Source organism: Aphis gossypii, chromosome 1, assembly GCF_020184175.1.
Source record: "Aphis gossypii isolate Hap1 chromosome 1, ASM2018417v2, whole genome shotgun sequence".
Lineage (NCBI taxonomy): Eukaryota > Metazoa > Arthropoda > Insecta > Hemiptera > Aphididae > Aphis > Aphis gossypii.
The window spans coordinates 22,209,721-22,228,974 of record NC_065530.1 but is presented as its reverse complement, the minus strand read 5'-3'; the positions used below and the strand labels follow the sequence as shown (position 1 = coordinate 22,228,974).

The window sequence follows — 19,254 nt, the reverse complement described above, 5'->3', positions numbered from 1 at the left end:
CTTAAGACCCACACGCATTAAGCTATAGATTAATATTAATAAATTATAAATTTACAACTAACGACTTATTGATATTGTATTATGTATTATACACTTTAAACACGAGCTATGGCACTAACAACAACACAAGGTAAATACCCAGTGAAACAGAAGTTGTTTTAACAAGTATACATTTTATGCATTTTTATTAAAACAAAATTAATTTGACGAAAATATCATTTCAATACGTGTATACAATGTATTATAAAAATATAAACTATGAAATATAAGTGAACCGTTCATATAACTACCGTCTCGGAAAAATAACAGTTGTCCTAAAATTGTTTATCATTTAATTTTTCTATACATTTTAAAATTTTGTGTGATATTTTAAAATAAAATAAATCTTTTGCACCAAACAATACCCAAACTACGTAATAGATGTGATAAAATATGCAACACTGGTTGGGTAACATTTCAAAATATCTCATGAATTACTAACAAACTCTAATTGGGACCTAGGGACTCGTTTGACTAGGTCGTTAAAAAATTATTCCTGCAAGCACTATATACCTTTCAGATGTACATAATATATAATAAAGTGTTTCCGCACCATATCATAAAGGAGGCCTGTAAAAAAATAATAATAAATAAATCTCGGTTAAACAATCGATAATATTTCGTTTGTTTTTTATAATATTGCTACTGAAAAACAATATTAATATTTTATTTTATGAAAATTTTAAATAAAACATTATGAAATTACCTACATTTTATAATAATATGATAGTCAATTATTATACAGTCAAATTAATATACACTTGAGTATTATTAAGTGCTGTTTAAACGGAAATACACTTGTCTTGTATTTTTTCTTTATCCGTAATTTTACGCTCGGCGCACTGTATCGATTTTGACAAAAGTGCAAAAAATATATTATATTATATTATCTACAAGAATATACAGTACGGGGGTTAGAGAGACTTAGTCGACCTCAAAACCGTAAAAAAAGAAATATACTACTTGTGTAATGCGATTGACTCGTACATTATGGATATAACAAAGTCTGCAATATACCCTTATTATATAATACCATGTGTATCGCTTTTACTATTTCCTGTTTTACAAAAAGCACAAAGTGACAATTTTTTTCTTCTTACAAAATGTAATTTTATTTTTATCGTATACCTCTATAATATGACAAAGAGATTTAAAACAGTATGTTTTAAAAACGACATGATCTCTGCTACAAATAATACGACTGAGACGAAACAATAATAAAAACTCTCATGTAAAATTATAAATATCAACTATAGTTTGCTCTTACAGGCTTAATTATATTATGTTTTAGTTTAAATTATGATCATTTTAAAATTGCAAATGTATTGTACATTTTTAAATGCCAAGTAATAACTTAGTATTAGTATAATTAGTGAGATAAAAACACTAATAAAGACGCGTGTTCATAATAACAGATACCGCTTTTCTATCTTTTCCACTCGATAACCAAATTACTGTTCGAACATAAAATATTTCAATGGTTAAAATTTTAAATTTCGTAAATTATAAATAATCCCGATTAGTTAAAAAAAAAAATGATTAATAAAATATATTTATTGAAAACAAATTCATGTATAATGCATACACGTATATTATGTATATGAAATTCAAAAAACTTTGGGACCACAGCTGCAAAGAGCAGGCCGCGTTTGGTTTGCTCTGAATGTGACCCTGCTTTGTTTATATACATTTTATTCGTTTTTATAATTGTGTAAAGCTCGTAAAAAAAACACTCAAGCCCGAGCACCGACCTAAGATGTGCCTCGGCAGTAGTGAATATACTTATTGGCAGTAACGATTTTACGGTGGGTTGCCCTTCAGCCCCTGAAAATATTATGTAAATACCTACACGATACGTAACTCTAATAGTTATCGCGCGCGTGGTCATTAAAACGTAAGACGTCTTTCAGTAAAAAACATTTTCGCTCCCTATCATCATTCTCCTCAATTTGGACTAATCGTCAAAAACCACCCCCCCCCCCCAAACAAAAAAATAATTAAATTTACGTTATCGTATGTCGTTACAACCGTTTTGTTTACTTTTTTTTTCCATGTCTCGTTTCCGGAATGGAAAAACAGGATCCGAGCCGACGGACCGTACTGCCAAAGCCAGTGCCCGGAACTGAACGCTTGCATCAACGAGTCGCTATGGTGTGACGGCGTGGAACACTGTCCGTCTGGTTACGACGAATCTTTCGGGTACTGCATGCACCTGCTGTACACGCACCTTGTGTACAGCATCGCGCTAGCCGTGGCCATCGTCATCGTGGCCGTGTCGTCAGGACTCACGGTCCTGTGGTTCCGGCGGTTCCGCACGTCGTCGTCGTCGGCCGCGGCTGGCTGCCGGAGCGCGTCCGCCAAGTCCGCCGAGACGGAAGCGGTCGTTTCCGGCCGCGACGTGGTTTACTGACATAAGGTCAACGACGTAGTGCACTACGTCGAATACGATCGCGTCACCACCGTCTGATCGGCTGCAAGCTAGGCAGCGGGCAAGCGACTATCGAACGATAAATCGTTTTCGTCATCATCATCATCATAATCATTGTCATCACATCACACGTGCCTCTTATTATACATTTATAATACAACACTATAAATTATAATAATAATATACCGTATACAATTTGCCTTATCGCAATGCCTGGTCTACACGTACTTTGGCAAGGATACTGCAATCTATAAAAGTTTTGTCGTGTACCGACTTGTTATTGAAGAATCTGTTAGGTAAGTTATATAATATAGGCAATAGGCATATATATAACGTCTCACGCCCGGACGGAAGTTCGATGGGATGGAATTTTATTTGGTATGACCCAATCCCCGCCTAACCCCTCTCGCGCCCGACTAGCTTGGCATTTTTTGTGTAAACCACTCTATAGCTTGTGCCAAGCCTGCAGGATAATAGTAAGCCAGGATAATCACCTGCAGAAGTACTATCATGTATTCATGCGGTATCCTAGCTCGGAATGCTGGCTTCGTGTAGACCGGACATTAAGGAGAGACATTTATTATTATTATTTTTTATACATTTATAGGGAACCAAAAAAAATCTGATCTGAAAACGCCCTTTGCGGGTTTGGCCCGTTTGTAGCACCCTTGTAAATCGTGAAGCGTGCTGTGCAATAGTGGTACAGCGTTTTCGCTACGGTACGAAATTTGGTGATTTAACACGACCACCGAATATCGCAATTCGAGACTAACACACGTCGTCGAAGTATCGAATAGTTTTAGAAAAAAAAAACATTATGTCACGTGTCGTGAGGAAATTACTTGGTTTAAAGGCGTGCGACTGATGTTGTACGTATATACTTCGTTATTATTATATTCTCTCTCTCTTTCTGTATTTCTAGTCCAAATCACATGGTTCGCAGAATTCGGGCAACGGAGTGCCAACGCCTTCTCATATACCCGTCCCACGCCACCCAAAGCCAATATCAGCCCTGACCAGCGGCGCGTGAAATCGACGTTATTGCTCAGTCCAAACATATATTATCTGACCCGACCTAGTTAATTCTTTTTACGCTATAGACACCGCCGCCACCACCGCTGTTCAACGGTCGCCAAATTTCGATCGTAATTTTCGGACTCGTAAAAACAAAATATTCGAACCGTAAAATATCGTTATTACTATACGTATACGCTGCGCGCTCTCTTTAGACGGTAGCCGGAGGACAAGTGGGATTGAGGTAAGGATGTACATCTCTATATAATAGCGGCAAGTTTTTTTTGCACTTTTACGCGAAAATCTAATATTATCTCACAAAAACGAACCCTCGAATGTACGAAAGTAATATAACGCGATACGTACATTACATACCGGTTACATAATAATAATAATACCACCTTTGTCGGTACAACTTCCCCTCGTTGTACTACCTTCACGGTGTAGACCAGAACGAAACTTTCTACTTGTGTACATTATAACACGCGTAGTGATTTTTTCATCACTAAACTGTCATTTTTTCGATGAGAATATTACTTTTTTTTACTTTTTGTTATCGTTGTATAATCTTTAAAATTGTTATAATATTTTAAATGAAAATATACATTTTAAATATCGTATTATTCTTAACCGGGAAACAATTTTCCGATGATTTCGATCTATGAAAATCGTACATTTTCGAACCAATATGGTAGCTAATTGAGTATTGAATGACTATAGATGTATGGAATAGAATGGTATATGGTCGGATACCCAGCAAGCTTTCGGTGCACCACTCATCTTATCTGAACCTTAATCAGGTAGAAATTTACAAGAATTTTAAGTCTTGTACACGGTTCGAAGTTCGATTTGAAAGTACTACTAAAATTCCACTCCAGAGTATGAAATAAAAATAAAAATGATGATTTAAGAAATTCATATTATAAAATAACATTTTTAAAAACACGCACGTCAACTAAACAAATGACAGTTTTGTGATTAAAAAATAATAATCGCCTTATATATATATATAAGTATTAACTATACATGAAATGTACAGGCTTTTACGTGTTTTCAATTAAATATAGGTACCTATGTATGTATATTTCCTATAGCACTTATACAACGTACATATTATTATTTCGTGTTTCATTTGGACCGAACCGCAAAGAGCTCATAATTGGAAACCTTTGAAAAGCGCGAGTATATTGTAAGAGCATTTATATTATTACCAGCTATAGAGCTTATCGCGAAGATTTACTAATTTATAAAATGGCGGTGTAATTGAATCTACACATTAGATCTCCCGACTCCCACTCTCACATTTTAAACTAATTAGGAAATTTGTACATGGCTATTACTTGCTGTAAGTAGTAGGTACATATTATATTATAAGTATAGTCTACACATGGTACGCGTGTAATTTTCAAATACTTAGATTTCGATTATATTTAATGATCAAAAGGTATATCCCTATGACCTTATTCCCTTATAAATTTTTTTTCAAATAAAACCATAATTTTTTAATGTACTGCATTGACAATGCATCTAAATAAAAATTCAAATCAGTAGTTTCTGAGTTATTGAACTTTTTGTACTACCTAGGAAATAAGGATAATGATTTTACATAAAATAAATATAATATTTTATTTAATAGTTAGTATTTATTATATATTCAGATGATTAGAGAATTTTTTTCAATTACATAATTGCAATTCATAATTTCTAAACTTATCATCAATTACTCAGGAACTACATGTAAATTATTAAAACTTTGAATCATATAGGTACAACATTTCAAAATTTACAATAAATATTAAACAAAAAGGATCGTCCTGAAATTAAAAAAATAAATACCCCAACATAACAATGCTATTACATACAATATACCAAACATTTTTAATATAGTCATTAGGAATAGGTACCTACTTAAAAATTATAAAAATAAAAATAAAAATTACATTAAATCCATTATCGAGAGGGGAAATTGTCAAAGGGGGTGAGCATGCTTAGAGGAATCAGTCTGTGGTTATAGGTTTTTTGTGCGCATGTGCGGCTAATAACTCTTAAAATCATGTTTTGTCTGTATTTATGACTTCGGAATATATATATAATACTTAAACAATATGATTACGAATTTCTCGTCGTTGAAATCCATTTGCCATTTCTATGTTCTTTTGGATATACTTTTATGTTTATTGTTTTGTTAAGCCCTGCAAAGTCAGCACGCAAATACGTTTGTATCGTTGAGGATTTTGTACACTTTTACAAAGTATAAAAGTATTTAAATAACTTTTTTTGTTAAATAGTTTTAAGGATATCAAAGAAAAATTCGTATTATTATTACAGGCAAAAGCAGAATTTATTAATAATATTTATTATTCGTTTCGTTTCGTTTAATGATACACTTTATTCTTAAAAAGTTTTTTTTTAATAAATAATTGCCTTTAAAATGTGTTCACGGTATAGTCATTACACAATAGTAGCATAATATATGTAATAACCATGGGCGTCCCCAAGGAGGGGCAAGACGGAGCACTTGTCCCCCCCCCCCCGGAATAATGTTATTTCCACAACAATTGGTAAAATTCCCAATGAAAAATAAGCTTCTAAAAATAGGTCTACCTATGTATTCAGATAAAAAAAAATTTTGCCCCCCTCCTAAAAAAATGTCTGGGGACTGCCATGGTAATGATAAATATATATATATATATATATTTTAAGGTTTTTTTCATAAGTTTAATTATCAATCCAATCCTATTTGTCTTTATCTCAATATATCTAACGTTTGTCCAACGCTCTAACGAAAACAAGTCGAATGTTTGCCGAGTTTATTAAGATTTGTTTTGTTTTTGTAATTTACACTAATGGATATCTAAAATTTATCGTTTACGCATTATACTTTAAAGGTGATTACGATAAATAGAAAGATAGGTACTGATACACATCAGTGTCTCAGTGATCAGTATGTAGTATGCACGAAGATAATGCACATGCGTTTGCGCAAATTTCAATAAGCGAATAATAATAATTAATAAAAAAGGAGAGTTGAATATTTAATATAATAAAGAGGGATGAAATGAACGTCTAGAGGAAAATCGATCTGGTATAAAATAATCTGAAGACTGTAAACATATTTTATAATTATGGTTTTTCTGTTTTGAATCACTTCGGGGTATTGACTTAAAAACCGATTTTGAAATTATACGAATGTACGACATATATAGGTATAACTTAAAAGGATTGAGGTTTTACGAAAGATTAAAAACATTCAAACGATTCTATAAACTCAAAACAAAAAAAAAATCCGGCTTTCTGTTCAATATACCTTATACGAATAGGCAGGTGAAATAATTATGTTTTAATCTATATACTGTTGTATAAGTCGTACATAAAAGCAATGTATTTTGATAAGCAATTTGAAAAAATAAAACTAGTCGTTAAGAGTTCATTCGTTTTTTTATTCGCGTTACGAATTTTAATATGTTAATAGAATGTTTTCATATATGTTTTAAATTGTAGACTAAAACACATACTATATAATTATTAAGATGTTTAGCAATAACAACCGATTATTATACACACGCACATTATGAAAAGATGTCAACGCGCACTGTATTTGTTTTTTCTCTCCGACACTCACGCAAAATACTACAAATTTGCGTTCAACACAACCAGTGGTGTGTGTTAACCCTATACTATTAAAGTGAATTGACCTTTTGTCGAACTTAAAGTTTTGAAAGATTATTTGTGTTTTTACGTTTGTATTTTTATGGTATTTCAATTTTTGTCGCGGTATATCGTGTACGGGTGTTTAAAAATGTTTGAAATATCATAAAAATCCTACATGCACACACAGATAATGTTCTTAACTTTAAGCTTAATCGTTCACTCTAATCTTAAAGCTCAAAAAAAAAACACAAAATTGGTTCGAATGAACTCAAAATATTTCTGTATGTTGCGTATGGGTCGAAGATATAGGAGAAAACAAAGTATAGTGTCTTGACATTTTCTCGATAATTAAATACATAATACTTATTATTATGTGCATATATGTTATATACATTATATATACTGACTGTCGCCCGCGCGGTCCACCCCCGTGGATAGTTGTTTGAAAATTGTGGGACTGTTTCTTTGTCTTATAATTATTATTTCGATCATAAAATGCTACCGTGCCCCGTATACTTCAAGTCAAATATTTCCTCAATTTTTATGTATTGCAAATTTACTGCCCTCAGCTTATTTATATGATTATACAACGCACTTCAGAAATTCACACCGCAAAGTGTGCCCATACAATAATTAATATTATAACTTATGACATAAAATGTCAAAAGTACAACTACCTATGTATATACTTACATATGCAGCAATAACACGTAATAATTTGTATTATGTATTTAAACGTACATATTATAATGTTTTTCAATAGGTATTGCGGCATTACATATACATACACCAGAGTGCATTATATATAAGCATAGTTGTTTTGATTTTGACATTGTTATTATTCCGAGTAAAATGTTTAATCCAGAGTGCTTCCAGGTGTTAGTGATACTGTGTACCTTTACTCGTGGACAAAAACTGTGTTAAATAAATAGGTATATATTTTTTTAATTGATAAAATATTATATAAAAAATATTGATAGGATATTATAATATTTTCGACTTATTGACCGACTAAAGATTATATGTAGTGTGTTTATAAAGTGTTTATCGATATTGAACATATCGTTAATGTTTCGTTATGTTTTAAATAAATGTTACGTACACTGTTGTAATATTGTATAGATAATTAGGTAAATCAAATTGTTATATTATATTGTTGTACCTAAGCATCATTTATCACATTCCGGTGAATTATATTTTCGTGGTAAATTACCGATTATTATGTTGAGTACGACCAATCACTGTATTATATTATGTTTATATACATATAATGTCATTAATCTTACTATAATATTATCGTAGATTGTATAGGACCTGACGACTTGTATAATATATATTATGTAGGTACCTATTGATGAATGATGATTAATTTTGGTTTTGTTTTGTATCTTTTTTTTATTTTTTTTTAATTATCGTTTAACATTTAAATTCTTTTTCTATACCTACTAAATATATTTCACCATCTCAACATTATTAGACAAAGTAATAGGTAGATCGCATTGAATGGATTTGCCTTTAAAATGTAATTTAATTAAGTATAATTAAATTGCCCATTAAAAAATACTCTGTTTATGAAAATAATAACTCGTTAGAAATTGGGTTAGTAAATAAAATAGTTAAACGACAAAAGTACCTATAATAATGAATAGCAAATATAACATACAATATAACATTATATTATAGTATACATACCTGTACCATATTATTAATATAATGACGTTTACTTTTTAAATCTTGTACAATAATATTTTGTATGAGATAGATGTCGACGTTATGCCATTTTATATTTATAATAATGGTCATTGAAATTAAGAACATGTATTATATATATAATATAAATGTATTATGTATATAGGTATTATATTTGTACATTCACTTGTTAAATATTCACTTAAATAATCGTTATTTTTCATAAAATATTAAAAATTATATTATTAATTATTATATAGACGAAATCAAAATTGAAATTTATTGTTAATTTTATATTTATATATCTTCAATTTGTTATAACTTAACCAATTTTATTATGATACATAATTAAACTGTAAATATACATTGGTATTATCCATAGTATATTATGTAAAAATGAAAAAAAAAATTGTTTCATTGAAACATTAAATAAAATACATATAGAAATCCATTTCATTAATGAAGTGAATAATTCCTATTGATTACCTATATTATACCAAATAATCTATTACATTATTAAAACATATTATGAGTATACATTCAGGGCTGACTCAAGACATGGCAAAACCGGGTCATCCGGGGAGTTACCAAAACGAGGGTGTAAGACCCCCAAGAAGTCGAAGGGTGTCTATCATTTCGTATAGGATATTGTTAAGCCAAAATCTTTATCATTTACATAAAACTTCAAAAACTTAAATATTTTTGTTAAGTACTTAGAATACCAAGCTGGTTTTATGCTAGGAAAATCAACAACAGATCAAATACACATCGTAAAACAAGTTGTTGAAAAGAGTCACGAATACAATAAAGACACATATTTGCTATTTGTTGACTTCAAAGCAGCGTATGACTCAATCAACAGAGACAAACTATGGGAAGTCATGGAATCGTTAGGAATACCAGCCAAGTTAACCAGATTAAAAAAATCGTGTACATATAATTCAAAAAGTAAAATTAGTTTTGGAGGAGAATTATCAGAGGAGTTTCAGGTAACGACTGGCCTTAGACAAGGTGACGCTTTATCACCTGCACTGTTCAACATCGCCCTAGAATCAGTTATGAGGACAGTTATATATCCCAAGCTAAGGGCATAGAAATAAAAGACAATCGACATCTAACGGCAGTCGCTTACGCGGATGATATAGTACTATTAGCCGAAACAGTTGACGACCTAAAGTACACAACAGATATATTGCTGAAGGAGGGGAAAAAAATTGGCCTGAAAATTAATGAGACAAAGACAAAATACATGATAGTATCTAGACAAAACCACAGATCGGATTCCTTGAAAGTAAATGAGTACACATTTGAAAGGGTAGGAATTTTTAAATACTTAGGTGCAGATATTAATGAGGATGCTAATAGCCACGAAGAAGTGAAAAGACGGCTCATTGCAGCAAACAGGTGCTACTATGGACTATTACCATTGTTCAAATCAAAACTATTATCAAGGAAATCCAAAGTAACATTATATAAAGTTCTAGTCAGACCAATAGCTTTGTATGCAAGCAGTACTTGGGCGACGACAAAGTCAGATGAAAAAAAGTTAGAAGTATTTGAGAGAAAGATATTGAGAAAGATATTTGGCCCAAACAAAAACAATGAAGGTGAATATGAAATACGTAGCAATAAAAATTTAGAGGAATTATATAACGAACCCAATATTACTGGGATCTTGAAAAGCGCACGAATAGGATGGGCTGGGCATGTATGGAGATCAAAAGGACTAATCGGACAAATAACCGCATGGAAACCAAACGCAAAGAGGCCCAGAGGACGTCCTAGACAGAGATGGGCTGATAGAATAAAAGAAGACCTAAAGATGTTGGGAGTAAGGAATGCTGAAGAAACGGCACAAAACAGAGAAGAATGGAGACAGTATGTTGTTGCGGCAATGGACCTAAAAGGCCTGTAAAAAGCCAAAGAAGAAGAAGAAGTACTTAGAATAAATAATAGAATATAAACATTTCAAAATAACTCATCTCATGAAAAAAAAATAAAAATGGCAAAAGAACTTTTTTAACTGGTCTGAAAACTATACTGTAATGAAAATACTGTAACATTAGTTATTACCTACCTTAGTGTAACAAATACATTTAAAAAACAAAATTTATTAAATTCTGTTTTTATTTGTTTATGCCTTGTAACCATTTAAATATTATATCAAATAAAATAATTAAATTGAAAACGTATCAATAAATAATATATTTATTACCCAAACTTAATATTTATAAAAATAGTAGAGGTAAATCAGCTTTTAACTATGGATCACGTTTCTTGTAATATTAGTTAGTAATTGGTATTTCTCCCTTGTATTAACCGTATTATAAAAATAACATTAATTAAAATTATTAACTTATCCACATTACAGTAATATAAAAACATTATATAATAATATGCAATCTTAGTATACAACACTAAAAATTTTAAAAATATATACACATATTATGTATATATATTATATATATATATTTAATCACTCATTATAGGCTAAAGTCATTATATTATATTTTTATTAAGACTTTTATTTTTACAAAAACTGATTAGCCAATCATAAATATCCCTTTTTCCATTAAACATGGCTATCAAATCATCAAAATAAAATATATAATATTAACATTAGTATACATTTGTATTTATTAATCTATTATTGTTACGAACAATTTAATTATAATGGAATGGTAATATTATTTAGGTTTATCAGATATACTGACCATGTAATTGGAAAATATAAACAATTATATATAATACATAATACACATAAATAAATACAGTACGTAAAATTAAAATTAATAAAATTTCACCAATATACATTTCTATCAGTACAATAATGGTAATACAAAAACAATTTAAATTCAAACAATTAAGAACATTTTTCATATAAGATGGATTATAAACATTTTGAAATTTTAACGTCATACCATTTACTGAAAACCCTCAATTAAACATAATAATATAACATTCAATAAATTATTGTATTTATATAAATTATTTAATTTACTAAATAACAATTTTTTTGACTAGTGTTGTCAAATAACAAAAGTAAGAATTTTCCAACATATTAAATGTATTGCAACTTTTCAAAATACAAATGTCACAAGTTGTTTAAAATATCATATTATTTATATGGTGTATTTACAATGTTTCTTGAAGGTAAAGTAAAGGTAAAGGAATTAGTTATAACGAAATGGTTCAAGTTGGCCAAAATATAAATATCAGATATTTAAAAATACTTACATATAAATTATTATTGATTCTGTGGAATGTATGACATTACCTCTATCTTGTAAATACACCACTAATCAAAGTCAAGACATAAATTATATTTAAGCAGGTATAATATTTGGCAACAATAATTTAAAGAGCTAATAACAATAACAATCAATAATAACAAAGAATATCAAAAAAATAGTTACATAACAGTCAAATAAATACAAATCACAAATTATCAATCAGTTTTTTTATCAGCTATCGGTATAGGTCTATTCTTTTCATACTTAATGTAAGCTAAAAATGTGGTCCATATCAATCCAGCAAAACTGACAAATATCAAACGATTTCTTGGAGGAATTACACAATAATTTATTGTTTGTAATACTGGCCAAACCATTACAGCTATCTAAACAGGGAAAAAAAAAGTGAATTGATTAATATTAGTGACTAACAATACTATTCACGTTTGACAATTTAATTGTCTATAGCATTTAAAACTATTTAATACTTAAAATTTTAACTATTATACTAATTAATGACATTAATAATTAATATATATACACAAACTTTTACCATAAATGTTTAAAATATTTATTAAATATTATTAAGATTTAAACTGCCATTAATTAATAAAATAATTAGGTCAATGGTTTTATCTTAAAATTTAAAATCATATAAAATAAAGGGAGAAGCTTTACAACAGCAATACTAAATGAATTATGTTTAAAGACTTCTTCTGAAAATGTATATTTAGAGAATACCAAACCCACATGTGTTATTCTCATTTTATAATAATAAACAGTATAAATATACAACATAACAAATTTGCCATCACTAGAATCAGTTTTATATAGTTAGCTTAGATAAAAAATTGAATTATCAAACTTAAAGGTAAAAATAATATCTAAGGCAACTTATAAGATTTAATGTTTTAATTTTAAAATGTTAAAGCAACATAAAATATTAAGGTTTTAAAGTGCTAATCAATTGGTTTCAAATGTCGGTACTTATCGGTTATCATAACTACCTAACTAAATAACTGTAACCTTGGATCAATAAAATTTTCAAATACATTTTCAAAGGGAATTAAAGACCAGCGTTGCCACTCACTTGGACATTCAAAACAAAATCATCCCTCGATTTGCTATGCAACAACACCTAATGTAGGTCACAGGGTTAAAAAACGATGTCCACATTTTGTTAACAATGGTTGATATATTTTTAAATTATGTTGTATAAAGGAAGGTAGTTGCGATAACCTATAAGTACCCAAATTTCCATAACATTAAAAACCAAGGTAATTCCCTAGATTATACTCTTACCTTTAAATTGTATAATAAGTCTTTTAACCTAATGTTGGTTAAAAACACAAAATTGGTAAACTAATATTCTATGTAAATGTTTGTTAAATGAAAAACAACACATGTGGTGTCCGCTTACAATTTATAAAAAAAAAAAATTGTATACCTTCCAGGTAGAGAAAAATTTTTCTTTAACTTCCATTTTAGCATCTTCTATTGTACCTCCATCCAAAAGTGTCATGAAAAAAAAAAAACTAGCCATTGCAAATGGACCATATGAAAATTGTTCAACAACTGCCTGTAAAATTAAAAATAACAATTAAATTATAATATAACTAACATACATATTATTATAGCATTATGAAAAGAAGTTATTGTCTTAAAACGTATTATAATCTTCATTGAAAATAATAATAATTTCCAAATTTAAATAATTTTTAGTTAACCTAGACATTTATATCATTCAGTTATAATTTTTAAAACTGAACCAAGTAATAGAATAATTAAAGTAAAAATTTATAATCGGTAGTATTAATCAAGTATTTTTATTCAAATTTAATAACTCATAGGAAAAAAATTGACTTATCTTTTAACTGCCTAGTATTTTGTACCTAATAAATACTATACCTATGGTCTACCACCACAAACGGCACAATCACAATTTTTATGCTGAATATAGTTATAAAAAATATAAATATGTGTAACATACATTATAGCTATTTCTTATTTTTCTGATAGAAATTAAATTGCTTTAGGTACTTCAAAATTGAAATTGCTATGAACATAATATCAAGATAACATTTTCATGAAATTAAATATTTATTGTCTAATCTTATTTTTCTTTTTTTCTTATAATGATAAAAAAGTATAGTATAAATATTAAATTGCTTTTACCTGTTATATTTAAGTAATCCTATCCTGACAGTTCATAAAGAAAACAAGTTGTTTAAGGCTTCTTATTTTTAGTAGGTATTAATTACCATGATATTATATCATGATATGATGTAATTAATTAGCTGATAAAAAAATTACTGACACTTACATAAGTTTATGGTTTTAGTTGATGTTTTAGACTTTAGTATAGTAGTATATTGAAACAAATTTTAACAATAGATTTTAAATAAATTCTTTCTAACTAATGGATTTTAATGTTTCAGGCATAAAATAATTAAATTACCAGCTACCTCTCTATCATTGTACCAATATGAATACAATCAAACCAATTTAATAATTTTGATAGTATTAGAGATTATAAAATTATATCATTTAAACTTGTTAGAATTTTTAAAATATAATAAAACTAAAGATAAGTTCCTACAATATTGCTTAAAAGTTTTTGAAATCAAATTCAATTTAAAACCAAAAAAATGTAATCATTATACTAACTTGATAATCACCATAACCATTTTTAAATGAAGTTATAGGTAAAGTATCATAATAAATTTCATATTACAATAAAATACTTCCCATGGATAAAGTATAATATAGATAACCACATTGCATTGTATAGGTACCCATAATAAAGAATGTACCTACTTAATGTTTTTTTTTTTTTTCATAATTAGAATACTATAGATTTATTATTGTACACTGTTTATAAAATATATAATCAGAAATTGTAAAATATATTATGCTGAAATAGTTGAAACCATAAATTATCATTTCCTGTAGGTATTCATAAATATTTTAACAGGTAATGATAACATTTATTTATTTTTTGATAAATAAGCTTAAATTGTACATGATTATTTAGCTATAATTTAAAATATAAATTCTTGCACCTAGTAATATAATAGTTATGTGTTTCATTTTATGATAAAATTTTACTAATACCTAGTCATTATTCTATAATAATTTAATGAGGATATGTAGCTATAAACTGAGAATATATAATTAAATTTAAAATATACATCCAATCGGGCATTCGACTATAATGTTTTAAATCTAAGACAGTAAATATATTTAAGAAAACCACTTTAAATAAAACTCTGAATATCTATTTAAAAGTAAAACTGTTAATAATCAAATTATATTATTTAGTATCTCAATTATCTGTAATTTATAAAAAATATATTTAATTAAAATGATGAGTAATGATTTTTTAAGTAAAATTAATTTATAATTTAAAATAAGACTAAGATAAACCTACAATTAAATTATGTAATTTATAATAAGTAGTAATGGGAACTTATAAACTTGTTAAATTTTATAATTACATTATTTAAATTTAGAAACAGACTACTGAGATATTGTCATACATCATATTATTTGTTATTGGATATTATGCCAAAATTAAACATAGGTAATATTTATATTAAGTTACTTTTAAAATAATTATGTTAATGCGAGTCAATCTTATCAATTAAGATTACATATTAATTATTATAATTAATACCTAACTATTAAACACAGATATACTGACCTTAGTTATATGACTAGTGATTGTCATTGAAGGCCAAACGTAACTGGCAAATCTCATCCACGCATACAAAGTGGGTGCTACAAAGAGTCCACCATACATACTAAACTTTGCTGCTCGTTGTAAATCAATGGTTTTGTTGCCAGACGGATCTAAAGTCTGTTGTATCAAGCTGCTCACCGGCCAGGTGATCGAGTATATGGCCACACCGCGGACAAGTCCATGTTTACTGGCTTTAAATATTTTCGACCACATAATAACGAATGACTAAACACAAAATCAATCACGATACGATCAGCCGTCAGTAAGCATCAAATATTAGAATTGACATGGGTACTTACGGAAAACCGACGGTAGAATAGGCGAGTACAATTCGAGTGTAACGAAAGAACTTATCACTCGGCGATAAAATAACGGTCTTCGGGCACTCGTCGGGACCGCGGACCGCGTTAATATCTCGATTGACGGGATCGTAAATAATTAATTAAAATAATAGGTACCTACTTCCTGTGCGGGATCACGGGTAATAGTCAGGAAACGGGGATCAGGAAAAAAAATACGATCGAGATTACGCGGTCGCGGAGAACGAATTAACAGTTACGAACCGAACCGACCGAGCGGCGGTGGGCATAAGAGTGCGCGTGGGCGAACGCCAAATCGATAACCTATATTGTCGCGAACGCGAAAAACGACCCGGAAACGAGTCGCAAAACCGCCGACGACGACGAGTCAACAACGACTACCGTCGATTAATTTTTGACGTCGTCGTAGTGTTGTCTGCCGACTGCGCTCGGCGGTCGTTGAGCCCCGAAACCACAGAGGAGCGAGACGGCGAGTTACTGATCGCGCCGAGCGAGGATTGGCCCGCTGAGCGCCGGAACGCGGGACCGCGAACAAGGTCGCCGCCGGCTGACTGGCGGGTGATATTGGCGGCCGGCCGGCCGCGTGATGAGCCGTTATCGAACAACGACCGTTGATTAGATCCATTCATAATAAATCATAATAATAATTCTAACTCGTTCCGTGATAACATGACTATATAACTATAGTACAATACTATACAACTGACTACTGAGATAGTAAAGATTACTCGTGTATGACAATGTGAAAAAAAAAGAAAAATGTCGTTGTTCTTATTACCTAGGACCTAGCCACTCGGGAGGTTTATTAGTCGGCCGTCAATCATCGTTATTTTATATTGTTTTCTACGTATCATTCTATTCTGTGGTATTATTAAATAGTAGACGTGAATATACTAACCTAACTAAAATATAGATATTATGACGGACGACCGTTTTTGACAGTCTGGATCCTCACTTCTCATAAAAAAATGTAACCCCTTTTATGTAGAATCAATATTAAAGACTATAATAATAGAGTAGGTTTTATAAATTTTAAAAGGTTTGGTAGTTTGATTGTTAAATGTTAATCATTACCTATAATACCTACATGAGCATATATTTTTGTGTATACAATTATTAAAAATAATATCTGTCATTAGTTAAGAAAACTGTCTGAAATTAGTCTGAGAAAAATGTTTATCTCTAGGCCACATTAGTTTTGGTTTGGTTGAATACAAAATGCACAAAAATCCCTAATTATCTTGTAAAATTGTAAAATTGTTGACATAAATACATAATTGATTTAATTGTTTTTATGTAAAGAATAACAACTTTGGATACTTAAAAATTTTACCAATTGTTTATGTTAACCTTTTCTATACATAATTTAAATTTCATAATATTTGACTTTTTCTAAGCTATTTATATAGAACAGGGATGGGCAACTTTAAGTTACTAAAGGGTCAACTTTTAGAAAATTAAAATCTAGCGGGCGTAGAAAGCAAAAAAAAAAGGTCATTCAAAATATACCTACATTTTAATTAGCATTTATTTTATTAATAATAAATAAATAGGTAGTCATTTTACCATGAGATGCAGTTAAAATTTCTATTTTCCATCATCAATTTTACTTTTTTGCGGACATTTTTAAGTACTTACTTCAAAAACACGAAAATCATAAATTTTCAGCAACAGCGCGATGCTAATGTACAAACAGCTATGGTTAAAAGTTATACATACATGTGTATATATATTATATATACTATATAATGACATTTGAACAATGCCAGATAACATTTATTATATATTGACAAGATAGACTATACATAATTTAGTCATATAGATTATAGGATGATAGACGATAAAATTGTATGATGTAATTTGGAAATGTAGGACGGGCCAAATTAAAAATGCTCGCGGGCTGCCAGTTGCCCATCTCTGATATACAGTATAGACGTTTCAAATTTTCGATTTTTGTTTTCTGTAAATGCCGATAAAAATTATAGCTGAATAATTAATATACTTGGAAATGTAATTCGAGGTTCCTAATAAGTTGTATATTTACTGACTAAAACTAAAAATATCGAGCAAAAAATGTATATTATGGACATTAGTTGAAAGTAATTTAGTAGTGTTAGTGGGAGCAGATAGAAAAAGATAGCAGTTTAATTAAAAATTTAAACAAAATTATTATCCCGTGCCCCTATGGATTTGCTACCTATACTACAACAGATTATTGTTCATTTTCTTTTCATTGTTTAATACATTCATTACCAACTACTAATCTACCGAGAACAAGGTCAATGCCTATAATACATTAACACACACACGACACGTTATCAAAACGTGATTCTTTAAACCGTGATTCAGTTCAGACAGTGATTGCAATTATTGTCCGATACTCCGATTGCCGTCGATTTGATTTTGATCATAAATTAATCATAATAATATTATAGTATACTTATAATAAATTTATAAAATAATGCGGACAAATTTTAAACAGTAAAAGGAGTACAATCGCCTTTAAAAAAGGACTTTTTATTTATTATACAGCAGGAGTGTCCAAACCGCGGCTCGCTACATAGACTTATGTGGCTCGCATATTATCGAAACATTTTTAAAAAAAAAATTTTTTAATATTAATTTATGTATTATATAATAATATGACCTTTTTTTTTTACATTTTTGCTCTTCCATATTTATTTTAATACATTTGGTGGCTCGCGAGTCTCTTCTCGCTGGCCACCCCTGTTTATAGTTAGGTAATAGCCAATAGGCAATAGGTACATTTATATTTTTTAAAACAATGTAGTTACTAGTTACGACGTAGACATAAAAAACACTTAATTATATAATATTTTACAAAATTTTAAATTTATAAAAATATTAAATGTTATTTTAAATAATTTTCATTGCGTCAATATTTAAATAAAAATAAATACAGTTAATTACCTAATTCAGTGATTATACTACTAATAGGCAATAATAATATAACCATTAATTTGGCTATTATAATCAGAAATTATAACCATAAACATTTTTTTCTAAATTTTTATTTTGAATATGAGTATTTTTTTTCTGATTATAATATCAATATCGGTTTTACCGTTATTCAAAACAGGTATTGAACTTACTAGTTACTTTAATCTAACCGGTATT

The 19,254-nt window shown here is 29.3% G+C and overlaps 2 protein-coding genes across 2 annotated transcripts in view; one reads left to right on the top strand and one right to left on the bottom strand.

Moving 5' to 3' along the window:
• LOC114126624 (uncharacterized) overlaps positions 1–5,417 on the top strand; it is a 50,980-nt gene extending 45,563 nt beyond the window's left edge. The window contains 1 exon segment of the mRNA XM_027990618.2: positions 2,119–5,417. Coding sequence (XP_027846419.2) covers positions 2,119–2,449 — 331 coding nt within the window. The 3' untranslated portion in view covers positions 2,450–5,417.
• Positions 5,418–11,011: 5,594 nt separating this feature from the next.
• On the bottom strand, positions 11,012–16,679 carry LOC114126625 (mpv17-like protein). Its single transcript, XM_050201992.1, has 4 exons — positions 16,096–16,679; positions 15,758–16,021; positions 13,502–13,633; positions 11,012–12,440 (listed from the first exon to the last, which is right to left on the bottom strand). Exons 2-4 carry the CDS (start codon positions 16,007–16,009, stop codon positions 12,270–12,272), a joined length of 555 nt encoding a protein of 184 aa, XP_050057949.1. The 5' UTR covers positions 16,010–16,021; positions 16,096–16,679; the 3' UTR covers positions 11,012–12,269.
• Between the last annotated feature and the right edge of the window lie 2,575 nt (positions 16,680–19,254).

What these genes read in the sequence shown, in the direction of transcription:
- LOC114126625 (XM_050201992.1), bottom strand. Translation starts at nt 16,009, where the DNA reads ATGTGGTCGAAAATATTTAAAGCCAGTAAACATGGACTTGTCCGCGGT. An exon ending in TCACTAGTCATATAACTAAG is followed by an intron (nt 13,634 to 15,757) that starts GTCAGTATATCT and finishes TTAATTTTACAG; the next exon opens with GCAGTTGTTGAACAATTTTC. An exon ending in AATTTTTCTCTACCTGGAAG is followed by an intron (nt 12,441 to 13,501) that starts GTATACAATTTT and finishes TTCCCTGTTTAG; the next exon opens with ATAGCTGTAATGGTTTGGCC.